At 46.5% G+C, this 14,382-nt stretch overlaps 1 protein-coding gene across 11 annotated transcripts in view; it reads right to left on the bottom strand.

Moving 5' to 3' along the window:
* Positions 1–14,382, bottom strand: part of LOC105495216 (CUB and Sushi multiple domains 2) — a 656,530-nt gene that overhangs the window by 138,880 nt on the left and 503,268 nt on the right. For all 11 annotated transcript variants that reach the window (XM_071096465.1, XM_071096467.1, XM_071096468.1 and 8 more), the window contains 3 exons: positions 12,456–12,658; positions 7,505–7,696; positions 2,207–2,345 (listed from right to left, as the gene is read on the bottom strand). In XM_071096465.1, coding sequence (XP_070952566.1) covers positions 2,207–2,345; positions 7,505–7,696; positions 12,456–12,658 — 534 coding nt within the window. The remainder of the gene's footprint in view (positions 1–2,206; positions 2,346–7,504; positions 7,697–12,455; positions 12,659–14,382) is intronic.

Raw genomic sequence — 14,382 nt, 5'->3', positions numbered from 1 at the left:
CCTAACTAACTGCCTTCTTTCTGTCCCTCTCTTCCTTCCATCATCAAATTTTGAGCACCCTCAATATTCCACGCACTGTGCAAGGTGCCAAGGACATGGGGACATGTCAGACACCACTGCTGCCTTCAAAAATTGATGGTGCTGTAGGAAGTGACAGACATGTCAACAACAAAATAATGTATAAAGTCAGCCCGAGGCAGAGCAGAAACACAAAGCAAGGTTCCTTGGGGAGGATGAAAAATCAAACGTTTATGGAGGAAATCAAGCCTGAACTGAGTCTTGGGAGATGAGAAGACCCTTAGAGATAGGACAAGGAGAGAACAGGAAGTTGCTGTGAAGGCAGAAACAGAGGCAAAGTCATAAGGGCATGAAAGAATCCAAGAGGCCCTGGAACTGCAAGGAGTTCCATCTGGCTGGAGCTCAGGGCTTAGGATGGGGTGGGCTTAGGATGGGGTCGGGGGGCTGACTGGAGAGTTAGGCAGAGACCAGATTGTTTGGAATGAAACTCCAAAGTTTGGGCCTTTATTTATAAGCAATAGAGGACCATGTTAGGATTTAAAAATAAAGGATCTGTTTGTTTCTTTGTTTTTGAATTGAGGTATGATTTACACCGTGTGAAATGATCAGCTCTAAGGTGTGCCACTCTATCAGTTTTGACACATGCGTATCAAGATCCAGAACTGTCCCACCACCCCAGAGAGTTCCAAGTGCCCCTTCCCATTCAACCTTCCCTACCCTCAGATGCCAGCACTGATCAGAATTCTTCACCAGGGATTAGTTTTGCTGATCCTACAATTTTATACGAGTTGAATCATACATTATGTACTTTTTTATGTCTGTCTTCTTTCACTCAGCATAATATTTTTGGGACTCATCCACGTTGTTGCATGTATCAGTAGTTCATTCTTTTTTATTGCTGAGCACTGTCATTAGAGGATGTTAAAATGGAAAGTAGGGTGGTTATTTCAGCATTTTTGAGTGACACGATCACTCTGACAGCTAGCTAGGGGAGAGACTGGCATGGGAGGCAAGATGGGGCAGAGGAACCAGCTAGGCGATGAGGGCAGTAATTTAGATGGGAGATGATAGGACTCAAACCAGGACAGGAGCTGGGAGGATGGAGAAGAGGAAAATACATGAGGAGAGTGAAGGCGGTAGAGGCTGCACGCCTCGGTTGCTGCTAGTGGAAGAAGCCGTGAGAGCAGGTGTCAACGCCAGCCCCAAGGCTCAGAACAGAGCTCTTCTGGGGGAGAAAAATATGCTTGATTTTGTACATGCTCATTTGCAGTGTCTGCAGGCCGCAGACAGAGATGTCCAACAGCTGGAGAGCGAGGCTGACGCTCAGAATAAAGCCAGGGTGGGCGGCAGAATGGAGTCTTCCATTTATAAGAGGAGAGTGGAGACACAGGAATGAATGAACTTGTCCAGGAAAGGGGTGTAGGGTAAGAAGAGGAGGTCTGACAAAGCCCGGCAAAGGAAGATGGGTTAACAAGAGGTCCACGTGACGTCACAGAAGAGCTTGGAGAACTGGAAAGAGTAACTTCATGCAAACCAAGTGAAAAAGCAGCCTAAGGATGGAAAGGGTGACCAAGAGGTGGAGTGGGATAAAACATGGAAAGGCCTTTTGTTTGGAACCAGGAGTCTGTGGGTGGCTTTTATCAGAGGAGTTTCCAGTAGAACCGTGGAGGCAGAAACCAGGTTCCAGTGGGTTGAGAGTGAATGGGAGGTGAGGAAGTAGACGAAGGCAGAGCAGTTCTTTTGAAGAGCTTTCCTGTAGCAGGAATGGGAGAGCAAGTGCAGGTACTAGATGCGGAGGTGCCTGGGACCCAAGCCCGCCCGTTTACACCTCTGGGGTGGGGTGGAAGGGGCCAGGGAAGCAGACTGGGAATGCAGAGGGCAGGGCAAGGGCGTCCAACAAAGGCCTCCTTTCCGAGTCCCAGTATCTTCAGAGGTAAAGAGGAAATAATAATTGCTTCCTCACAGATTACTACAAGGATTAGATGTGATGATATGCATGAGACCACTGAGCGCGGTGCCTGGCACATAGATGTTCAATAAATGCTAGTTTCTCTCTCTCGGCTTTTTCACCTCCCATGGAGCTGAGAACTCTGCTCACACACCTGTGAATACTCACCTGGAGACCCAGGTCCCAGAGCCCCTAGCTGCTCTGAACCCTTCGTCTCCCACCCGGGGGAAAGGTACATACATGTTAAATACCAGGGCGATGACGTAGTCTGGTGAGACGGTCACTTTCCAGTCACACTCCTTCCCTGGTGGGTAGGGTTCTGGGTAATTTGGTGAGAGGATGACTCCAGATGGTCCTGTCAGGTCTCCCCCGCAGGGAGCTGAGGAGAGAAGAAGACGAGGGTGAGGCTGCCTCTTCACCCTGGGCCCATTTTCATGGGCGTTGCTAATACACTATCGAGAGAGGAGGGGCTGAAGCTGACAGGCTGAAGTTAAACCTGGCTTAGGGACTCAGGGGAAGGTGAAATGATGGAGTTCTACTTTGGAGGGGTGGGAATGTTTTGGAGATAGTGGTGGTGGTGCACAACATTTCGAAAGTACCAGATGCCACTGAACTGTTCATTGAAAAATGGGTAATTTTATGTTAGGTGCATTTCACCTCAATAAATTATTTTTTAAAATACCTGGCCCTGTTGCTTCCTAGCAACAGAGTTCCTGTGAACTTAGGGAACTCATCTAGCCTCTCTAGCCCTTGATGTCTTTCCTGTCATAAAAAGAGACAATATCTTCTTTGTGGGGTGGTTGTAAAGATTATGGGAGATGTCTGCTAAAGCATTTGGTAGAGAGTGAATGCTTGATAGATGGAGCCGGCACTGTCTACGCACCTATGAAGTACATGGCCTTCCTTCACTGCCTCACATCGGCTTCCAGGCGAGCTTTGTGGGTACTGACTGTGAGTTCCTGTGCACTGGATGTCAGGAGGAGTGGGAAACAGGCTCATGTTCGCCTGCCAAGCGCAGCTGGTCTCCTACGCTACCAGTGCTCTTGGCATCTGCTCGCGGCTGCAGATACTTTCCAACTTTCCAAAAGGCCTTGTCCAAGAGTATGTGTGTACCTCAGTTGTATGGAGCTATTATTAATCCCCAATCAGTCTACATGGTCGCGCTCCCCTGAGATGACAGGTCTCTCAAGCAGGTGGGGAGGGAGAAAGTGGCCAGGTAACACAGCAACCTATTTACCTCGGGACCTTCTGGGCAGCTTCCCCAGAGCCTGGCTCAGGTCTCTTCCTCCATGGCTGGGGCTGCTGTACCGTGGCTTGAGGACTGGATAGAGTAAAAGCTGGGAAGTGTGTGAGGTCATTAGCAGGATGGCCAAGACTATAGGTGTGGTTTGGTCTGGAAACCACAGGGCACCATCAGAGGTTGTAAACACTGAGCCCATAGGAACACAGAGAGCCATTTAGGGGCTGGCTAGAAAATCCAAGATGAGTCTTTGTGGGGAGAGCAAAAGGGTATACCTGACTCCAAAGTTGGGAGCAGCCATCGGCTTGTCATAGAGCTGAGCACTGCTGCTTTGGCTGTGTCGTGGAGCCACCTCCGGCTGTGGGTTTTACTCAGGGTGAGGCTTAAAGGGCTGGGTCAATCCCTAACAGGGTCTCAAACAAATGGTAGACCTTCAGGTCAGGCCACAAGAGCCCTAATGTGGCTGAACATAAAATTGGAGTGGTTTTGAGTAGTCTGCTTTTTGTTCCATGGGAAAATATATCCCAAGAACCATCCTGAGTTTCAGAAACACTCAAATAGGCATCTATTACGTATCAGACTTAACAAATCACATTTTAGATGCACTATCTCATTTATGTCTCATTAACAACTCAACGAGCAATGGATTATGCTTCCTGATTTATAAAGGAGGAAAGTGAGTCTCAGAAAGCCTAAGTAACTTGCCCAGAGTCACTCTGAGACTGAGACTCACACAGGACTGGCTCCAAAGTCTGTTGTTTTCCCCTCTTCTACTTCCATATGGTTGGTGGCAGTAACCAGAGTAGAAGAGGAATGCTTCTCCCCACAGGCCAGCAGGGGAGAGCACAGCTGTTGCAGGAGCTTCTGAGCGAGGATGGTGCCTTAAGTTGGGTCTGCTTATGTCTCACTTGTGTCTCCACCACTGAATCCTTTGGGAGCAGAGGGTGAGATGAATAGGGCCAACCAGAGGCCAGTACAATCAGGCTAGACCCTGGAGCTTAACAAAGCAAGACTGTAATGTCCAGTCCATGGAGTGTGGCCTTGCCCAGGCCAGCCTAGAAACAGAGCCTGATATGGCCAGTGAGAGTGGAAAGTGAGTGTCGTTATCAAAAGTCCCAACTCTGGGGAAATCTTCCCAAGGGGCACAACAAGGCTTCCATTCTGGGTTCCCAGCCTCCACCTCCCTCTGCCAGCTCAGGGGCTTCTTCCCTTAAGTTTGCCACAGATGGGGTGAGTCTCTGCATTTCTGAAACTGCGCCTGTTACTCTCCCACCAACCCCCAAAGTACTGTCAGTGTCTCTGGGTTCTAGGCTGCTGTCTGAGCACAGCTCTCTTCTAGATGGCTCCATGTCATCGGGCATGTGCTTCCCACTCAGAACCCCAGCATGGGCTTCACTGGCTGCTGCCAGTTGTGCCCCAAGGCCTTGCATGGATCTCTGGGCTGCCTCACCAACAGGAAGGCTCCCACTGCTCAGGGTTAGTTGTGGGGTCCTGTTGAGCTTACTAAAACATGGTTGCCCAGATGGGAGTGGGTGCAAGCTGCAGATCCTTCTAGACAGCCAAGAAGTGGGCAGGTTGGACTGAGGGCAAGAGTTGTGGAAAGGGCATTGATTTGGAAGTCATACAATCCTGGGCTCAAATTCTGACAATGCCACTCATTGGCTGTGTGAGTTTGGGCTAACTGTCCACCCCTCTGAGCCTCTACTTCCTCATCTCGAAAGTAAAAGAATAATGATAATAATGGCTTCTAATATACACAGTGCTAACTATGAGCCACGTACAGTTCTTATTGCTTTATAGTATTTTCTTTTTTAATTCTCAAAACAATGCTAGAAGGTAAGTACTATCATTTTCTCTATTTTACCGGCAAGGAAATGAAGGCACAGGGAAGTTGAGCAATTTGTCTAAGGCCACACAGCTTGCTGTGGTGAAGCCAGACCTGAGCCAGGGAGTGGAATCCCGAGCTCTAACCTCACCACAGAGTGATTTCAGCTGCAATAATGCAGCTAAAATGTTTAGCTTGGTGCCGATCACGGGGACAGCATCCAATGAGTATTTGTTTTCTTCCTTTGCTTCCTCCCTGTAATGAAGGGTTATCAAGGCCAGCTAGACCCGCTCATGGCAGAACGCCCAGGGAGCTGGAAATTAGAAGCATGTCACTGGGATTTCCAGTTCGTTTGAGAGAAGAGGCAAAGGCATTTATTTTGTTGCCTGAGAAACATTTCCCAAAGCCGAGTGTAGAAGAACGGGTGATGAAAACTGAATTAACCTCTCCACCCTGCCCACTGCACATTTATTGCTCTCCTCAGCTTAGCACAATCCTCCTCCTCCACTTGGGACAATCTCATCTCAGGACCTGCTTTTCTGTAAAATGAGTCTAAGGAATCACAGCCTTGTAGAAGGCTGAATTTGGAAGGAGCCTCAGAGGTTCCCAGATTCTCTCCTGGGCCTCAGCGGAATTCCCTTAGCAGATGGAATCTTGGCTTAGGGAAGGGAAGTGAGTCTGAAGATTTGAAAGAAGGATTCAAAGAAGCGAAAGATGAAAAGAAGGAAGGAAGACAGAAAGGAAGGAAATTAGTATTTCTTGAGTTTGGGGTTAGGCGTGTCCTCACCCCACAATGCCATAAGGGAAGTGTATTTACCCTCACAGATGAGGAAACCCAGGCTCAGAGAGTTGAAGCAATTTCCCAAGGTCATCAAAGCAGTAAATGGCAGAGCTAGAAACTAAATCTGATTGTGTCTACTTCAATATCCCATACTGTTCCCTACACAGCAGAATACGTAGTGAAGAACTCAGCTGGATCTGAAACTGGGGTCTCAACCTCCTGCCCCACACACCTATGTGGCTCCTAATTCCCACTGAGGAGCAGGATTTAGTGTCTCACCTTCAGGGCCAGGCCTCAGAGCCAGGCCTGGAATAGGCCAGTCCTCAGATGCCTGGACAGTGCACTGCTTCCCATTAAGCCTGCGGGTGCAGGCCAGGGCAGACGCTCCTGCAGGAGCTGTCTCAGGAAGTCCCTCGCACCTATCTCCAGCAGGGGAGGCGGTGTGGGAGGTAGGAAAATGAGAGGCTTTGCATTCAGACTGGCGTGGGTGTAAATCTTGGCTCTGCTATATCCTAGCTCTGTGATTTGGGACAAGATATCCAAATTTGTCTAAGTTTCAGTTTCAAGTGTAAATGAGGAAATGGTGCTAATTTCAGAGAGCTGCCGGGAAAGTTAAATGAGGTTATCTAAGTAAATGTCCAGTATGGGGCAAGTACACAGTAAGGACTCAGTGACCATGGGTTCTCTTCTCTTCTAACAGCCAGCATTGACAGGGGAGATAAACACTCATTATTTCACCTGAGCAAAATAGCCATGTGGAAGTGGGCACCTGGAGTGTTTGTTTCTATTTATCTTTCTTTCCCATCCCAGCCTCCCTTCAAGTTCCCTTCTCCTCTCAGTCTCAAGTAGTTAGAGGTAGGATTTTTCAGGCCCCACCCCTTTTAAGTGATGGGACCTTAGACAAGTCTCAGGTCCTTTATGTCTTCATCTCTCATACAGGAAAGTTTTAAGTCCAAAGAAAGAAAACCCTGTAATCCCAGCATTTGGGAGGCCAAGGTAGGAGGATCACTTGAGCCCAGGAATTCGAGACCAGCCTAGGCAACATAGTGAGACTCCATCTCAACAACAACAACAAAAATACAAAAATTTGCTGGGTGTGGTGGCGCAGGCCTGCCGGCCCAGCTACTTGGGAGGCTGAGGTGGGAGGATCACTTGAGCCCAGGAGGTCAAGGCGGCAGTGAGTTGTGACAGTGCCACTTGCACTCCAGTGAGACCTTGTCTCTAAGACCGAAAAGAACCAAAAGCCAGGTAACCAATAATTTCCTTGAGAACAGGAAAAGCAAGGTTCTTTTCTTTACATTCTGAGCCTGTGGGTGCCCTTCTATTGCTTCAGGTAATAGAAGGGTCATTTTGGAACCTGTTAGCCTTTACTACCCAAGATGACCCATTCCTCCTCCTGACCTGTACAGCCTGGGCCAGAGAGAAAGGGACAGACTTGTCTGACTTGGAAATCTCTGGGACCATTTTAGCAAGTGAGGAATTTGTAGTGCTTTGTGTGTAGAGTGTGAATGTGAGTGAGTGCGTGTGGGGACACATGCATGCAAAGCAGGGTAGATGATGGGCTTTCTGCAACTTTCATCTGTTTCAATTCTCTTGGCCCCAGGCCCAAGATGCAGCTGCAGAGCATGGAAGGTTTTGGAGCACACAACTGTGAGCCCCAAGGGCAGAGTGCACCCTGCAGCTGCTTTGTACCGATGCATGTTGGCGGGCTGGGCTGCCAGAAGAACCTGTTCTCGATCTTCACACAGCTGATCTCTGCACTTCCCTGCAGCGCATAACCAGGGTCACACTGGAACACCGTGGAGTCGCCGGCTTCCCAACTGTCACCACTCCGGCTCCCATTCTGCGGGATCCCAGGGTCATTGCAGGACGTTGCTGTGGACACTGGGGCAAGGAAATAGAAGAGAGGGTAAGGTTGCCTGGGTGTCTGCCACTCAGGAGGCTCCCAGCTCATCACCCTCCCTGACTGCCCCATTCGTGCACTGCCACAACCAGCATCACCTCCCCACCATCAGCAGCAGCTGTGGCCACAGTGCCACTATTCTCACTCCCATTACTATCACTGCCTCTACCACCACTTGTGATCACATTTGTCACTCTCACTGATATCACCACCACCATTCTTCCAGTACTTCACCATTACTGTCATCTGCCTGTCATGAGATGCTATGAGTTAAGCATGATTGTACTGTTATAATTATAGATCTGAATTCAGCTTAATACAAGCATTGTTACACAAACAAAGCATTGCAAGTTTGTATAACGTAACTAACATGATCAGAAGGAGGAAGTGACAAGATAATCAAGTCTAAACTCCATGTGGCTCACGGTTGTAATCCTAGCACTTTGGGAAGTCAAGGCAGGAGGGTCACTTGAGGTCAGGAGCTGGAGACCAGCCTGAGCAACACAGCAAGACCCTGACTCTACAAAAAAAATTAAAAAATTAGTTGGGTGTGGTGGTGGTTGCCTGTTGTCCTAGCTACTCTGGAAGCTGAGGTGGGAGGATCCTTTAAGCCCAGGAGTTTAAGGCTGCAGTGAGCTATGATCATGTCACTGCACTCGAGTGTGGGCGACAGAGTAAGATCTCATCTCACAAACAAACAAACAAACAAACACATAAACTCCATATATTCAATTGGAAGGGTTTGCAAAGGACTTTGGGAGTTGGCCTGCCTAAATGCTGAGCAGCGCTTGTGAGGTTACAGGAAGTTACTGAAGTTAGGTCAAGATCATGCTCTCTCTTGCAATGGCAGACAACCAAGGATCCATCAGACTGAAACCATATTTGAAGAAAAGTCAGATATTTGTAGCAAGTGGGCAGAGAAGAGTTCAAAAATAGCTGAGATATATTAAAAATCCAAAATACTCAGGAATTTGGGAGATCTTCGTATCTAGTATCTAACCTAGTTTAACATAGAGCAGGTGTTTTATAAGTGAATACTGAATGAATGCTAGATGGAAAGAATACATAAATAGAAGAATGAGTGGGTGAATGAATGAACAAATGTGGCATGAGAAAACACACCAGAGGAACAGGTGCAAGAGTTAGTCCAGAAAAAGGAATCTCAAGAGTTGGAACAACCCTGGCTGCCTCCACGGCCCAGAGCTAACAGCGGGGCCTGGTCCCAGTCCCCAGCTATGTCATCCCTCATAGACTGTGCTCAGCAGACTCTAGGGCAAGGAGGTTCTTGAAACCACAAGATAAATAATACTCATTTGATTGGAATGTCAGTTTTCTCAACATTTTAAGGAAAAACTACTTTTACACCAAAACAAAAGAATTTATTCTGGATTACAAGGTAAAATTCACATTAGTTTTTAAGCAAAAATGTGAAGCCTTAAAGATATTTTGTGCTTGCTACACCCTCCAGACCTCCTGGGGATACACACCCATCCTCTTCTGCTATCAGGAGGACGTCAATGGAAAAGTTTGAGAAGCAGCAGCCTAGGGTAACTGTATACACTGATATCACTAATTATAACCTCCAGGATTGTATACGAGTCTTGAGTTACACAATCTGATACCTTCTATTCAATAACACGTAAAGAAGCATACAGCAAACTATGGCCCACAGCCATATCTGGGTCTACACCTATTTTTGTAAATAAAGTTTTACTGGAACACAGGCATACTCATTTGTTTACATGTCAACATCTGACAGCTACTGAACTTATTTATAAAGTCAAACATGCATCAATCTTTTTCCTTCCCAGTTAAAATCAGACTTAGCTTTCATCTCTAGCTTTATAGTGCACTGTACACATGTAAATAATCCCCTAGAAGAAAAATAGCTCATTGTTCTGGCCATACTTGGAAGGATTATTTATATGGGAGGGAATAGAGTACAATGATTAAGAGCTTAGGTTTAAGACTCAGACACATGGGTTTTGCTATTAACTGGATGACCTTGTATGAGAAGCCTCAGAGCCCACATCTGCAACATGGAGTAATAATGGTGCCCATACTGTAAGGGTCTTGTTAAAATTATAAGAGTTGATGTAGTGGAGAGCTTAATGTGGCACCTACTCAATAGATGGCTGCGATTATGCTTCCCGCTCACTTTTTTTTGTTGTTCTCACTTTCTCTCTTTAATGCTCCTGAATTGGAGCTGCTTGGAGAAGCACCTGGGGAAAGGCTGGATTCACGTGGTACAGACAGGATGTTAGATGTTACACAGTCATGTTTACTTAATAAAGCCAAGCCTGCACTAATCGTCCCTGGCATTTCTGTACAATCCCCTGTCAAATACACACTATAAAGTTAACATGGGGTGAGCCGTTCTCTCTTCCCTAGAGTAGTCCTGGTATTTGCTAACTGATGACAGCAACAGGGAGGGTGACCTTTCCCAAACCTTGGTTATGTCCATAACACTGGGCCATGCTGTCATGACCTTTCTGGAGCCCAAGCTAGGTAGCTTTGACCATGCTACTCTGCCTAAGCAATGCTAAGGGCAGCTTGCCCAAGGAAACTCTTATATTAGAGAAAACCATCCATTCATGTGTTCATATCTTCATGTGCCCATTTGCTTACTAAGCAGTGAGTGGGCACCTATTGTATACATACACTATGAGAGAGTCGGGAGGCGTGGCATGACCCTGTCTTCTAAGAGCTTTTAGTGGGATGTCAAGTACGTGCCCAGCTTCAAGACGAGACAGAATGCCTGGTATTGACAATGTGCTGAATAAATAGAAGTAAAGTGCCGGGGTGCTGTGGGCTACAGCAATTTTACTCTGAATGGGGAGATTAGGAGGCAGTGGCATCTGAGATGAACCTTGAAGGATGAATAGGACTTCTATGAGCTGGGCAGTGCATGGGAAAGCAGCCTGCATACAGCATAGGAGAGCACCCAGGGACTCTGTCCCACGTGGCTACACTGAGGACGCAGTGGACGTCATATAATGCAAATCCGTGAGGGAATTTGTCAGCACAATTATGGACTTTTTAAAAAAATTTTTTTAAGCCGTACCCATCAGCTTGGGCACAGTTGGAGAAAATATGTCTGGTTTTAATTATGCATAATACTCCTTTCCCCAGAGAGTGGATTGAGCCATGTCTTTAGCATTCTACCCTCCTTACTGCTAGGAGATCCTTCCATTGCTTATCCCAGCAATTTCCCAAGTTTGTTCCACGAAACATTAGTCTCTTGAGATGGCCTTGAAAAAAGTCATCCATGATGGAATATGTTTGGAAATTGTGACCTACCAGACATCTTTTGAATTTAAGTGCATTAGTATAGCAAACGTTCTCAGAGGTCCCATATTGCAGAACATTTCCTTAGGTCTGCATCAGCCTGAGCACCTCCCCAGCATCACTTGATCATGCAAACTTCTTTTTCCTTGCAATATCAATTAGTATTCCATGGAACTCTTAGGAATAGACAGAAAATGCTAGACTGGAAGCATGCATGAGTGTTAAATGAACAAATTAATAAGTATTAAGCAATGTGATGCCGGAGACTCTCATCTGCTCCCCACGCTGCTAAATGCTCATTTTCACGGAGATGACAGACGTAGAAGAAAAGAGCTAGAAGCAGGATTTGCAACTCTGTAACAATCTCAGTGGTGCCAGGGATATACCCCAACCACCCTTAGCTGATACACCAACTGGGAAAGAGCTCGGGGGCAAAGCCGTGGCACAGGTGCCACAAGAAATCGCTCTGAAATCACCATGGAAACTCCCCCCTCCCTCCCACCACACACACGGTGGAGTAAGGAGATGGTAATGAAGACAGCTGCTGTATAATAAACACGAGCAGAAACCGAGGCAGAGTCACTTGTTCAGGGAGAGGAATGATGGAAGAGGCACTTCAGAGGAGATGAGATGATGCATTCCAGGGAGAGGCAGGACCAGTCATATAAATTATCTCATACTGGGATTTGGATGTTTGAGCATTGGCCATTTTGGGTAGCTCTTTGTCATGCTCCTCCATAATTGGCTATTGCAGTGCCTAATTAATAAAACGTAGATGACTCATGTTGGCTTCCAGTCTTTGCTGAAACCTGCACTCAACTAAGAACCCGAGCGTGCAGCATGTCCCATCAGCTCATTCATAACCGTGCCCCAAGCCACCATCTACTTGTACCTCCCACATCCCTCCTCATTCCCTGTGCTTCAGTCACATGGGGTAGCCCTCCACTTCCGGAACCCACATTCCTGCATCTACACTTGTTCATGTGTTCTTTGCACCTAAGATGCCCTTTTCTCTGTTTTCCATGTAATAGGGATGCACAAGTCCTCCAAAGTCCATTTCAGTGGCACCCTTCCTTGTCATAGATGACTACTTGCTCCTTGAAACACTTTCTTTTCTTGAGTAACTTCTGCTTGTCCTTCGGGTCTGAGCTTGGACATCATCTTTTCTGGAACATCTTCCTTGATGCTCCAAGGTGACCATTATAGTCCGTATGTCTCCATCCAGATGCTTACCTATTTGCATGTAAGTGTCTATTAACCCACCTGTCTTCCCTACCAGAGTGAGCTCAGCACAGACATTTGAACAGGTGCTAACTATGTACCAGGCACATAGCAGATGCTCAATAACTATCCTTACATGGACTGAGGGGTGAAGGAAAGCAAGGGCCAGAGGGAGGTGGGTGCCATGTGTCAGGATATGTGGAGTGGGGCTGGCAGAGGGCACGCACAGACCTGAGAATTGAATGGCAAAGCCCTGCTTGCTGGTGAAGAAGTCAGTGCTGAACTGCAGGACGACCGAGTTGAAGGTGCTGTGCAGGTCCTTGGGCAGGGCTGGGCCACTCAGCTCCTTCAGCAGAACCCCGCTCTCCACAGGCCCATCCCAGATGCGCAGCACGTCGTGAACCTCCTCTGTGTCAAACACCAGGAAGTGTAGCCTGCATGGAGAGAAGAGGCAGCGGTCATCTGGGCTCAGCCCCTTCTTTCCAGGGGCTTCTGGTCAGAAGGTTGTAAACCTACGAAGCCTGGCCCTAAACCTACAAAGCCCTAAACCTATGAAGCCCAGCAGGAAAGGAGAGAAGGCAGCATCTGGCAGCATCCTTATGATTTCACCAGGCCAGCTCCTCCCAATGGGGCCTCCAGCAATGGGTGCAAGAGTGAGAAGTGTAGCTTCTGTGCATCCTTTTCTTATTATGAGCTCCATGTTGCCATTGTCAGACTGCATCCCTCTCCTCAACCTTACATAGCCCACAGACCTCTCCCTGAGCCCATATTGTTACCATTCTAGGTTGGGAGGGGAATACTGAGAAGGCAGGATCTGGCTTGGACAAAGGATATAGGTAAAATAAATAATAATTGGGGCTAGAAGGCAGGGGGAACTGTGGAGTCTCTGAGAAGCTGGCCCAGCCACGGTGCAGGTAGGGGTGACCTCATACCTCGGTTTCCCAGAGCAGAACTCTGGGGATATTAGCTATATATAGGCCTGTCTTAGATAATCTCTGCAGACCTCAGGAGGCCAGATAGGGGTCTCCCTGTGTGGGGGTCTGCAGGACACAGACAGAGCTCTCAGATCAAGGGAGCTCAAGTAGTAACCTGAATTTTTCTGGAACCAAAGATTCCAACAGCCAAAGATATCTTGGCTACAAGCCTGTGTGATTCTCTCTCTTAATCCATTTTTTATTATTGTGGAACAATTTTAGACTTACAGAAAAGTTGCAAAGATAGTGTGCAGTGTTCCCATAGACCCTTCACCGTGTCTTCTATTGCTAACATCTTACATTTCCATGGTGCATTTGTCACGACTAAGAAAGCAATGTTGGCACACTTACTATGAGCTGCACTCCAGACTTTATTTGAATTTCACCAGTTTCTCCACTGATGTCTTTTTTTGTGTTTCAGGATCCAATCCATTTATCACTATCTCTTTTTAAAAACATCTTTTTAAATTTTAAAAATAAGACATACTCGAGGCAGAGAAAAGGCAAACAATATACAGATGTACTGAATTTAAAAAAAGTCCCTCTTTCACACAGCCAACCTGTTCTCCAGAGCTATTCAATTAATAGTAGGTTTGGTACATATGCTTGCAGAGCTTTTTTCAGTGAGCGCACATATACATTGTTCCCTGAAAATGAGACATATTTTATGTAGTTTTCTATAACTTTCTTTCTTCATTTAATACTACATCATGGACAAAACATCACCCTCATTTTTTTTTTTTTTCCTGCAGAAACAGACATTGTTATATAACACAATTTCACATGAAATTGCAAGGAACATTCCCATATTTACTTAGCTTTCTGCATTTCTGTGGCTATTTCAGTTGACTTGCCAAAGTAATTCTGGGGGGAGAAGGGCATCTATTTAAAAATTTTAAAATAAATCCTGCTAAATAATCCTCTCAAGTGATTGTTTAAATTTATATTCTCACTAATCAGTATTGATGTTACTATTCTCTCTAAACTTCACCTCATCAGCATTAGATATTATAATGTTGTAAATATATTCTTTATGAAAATGCTCCCCCATCTGCTAGGCCACAATGGAATCTTGCTGGCAGTTTTGAGTTTAGATGATTTAGTAAGGTTGGGTATCTTTGCACATATTTACTGGGCACTTGTATCTTTCAAATTCTTTATCCATCTTAATTGATGGATGCAAA

Source organism: Macaca nemestrina, chromosome 1 (genome assembly GCF_043159975.1).
Source record: "Macaca nemestrina isolate mMacNem1 chromosome 1, mMacNem.hap1, whole genome shotgun sequence".
NCBI lineage: Eukaryota > Metazoa > Chordata > Mammalia > Primates > Cercopithecidae > Macaca > Macaca nemestrina.
The sequence above is the reverse complement of the archived record's forward strand: the minus strand, read 5'-3'. Positions and strand labels throughout refer to the sequence as shown.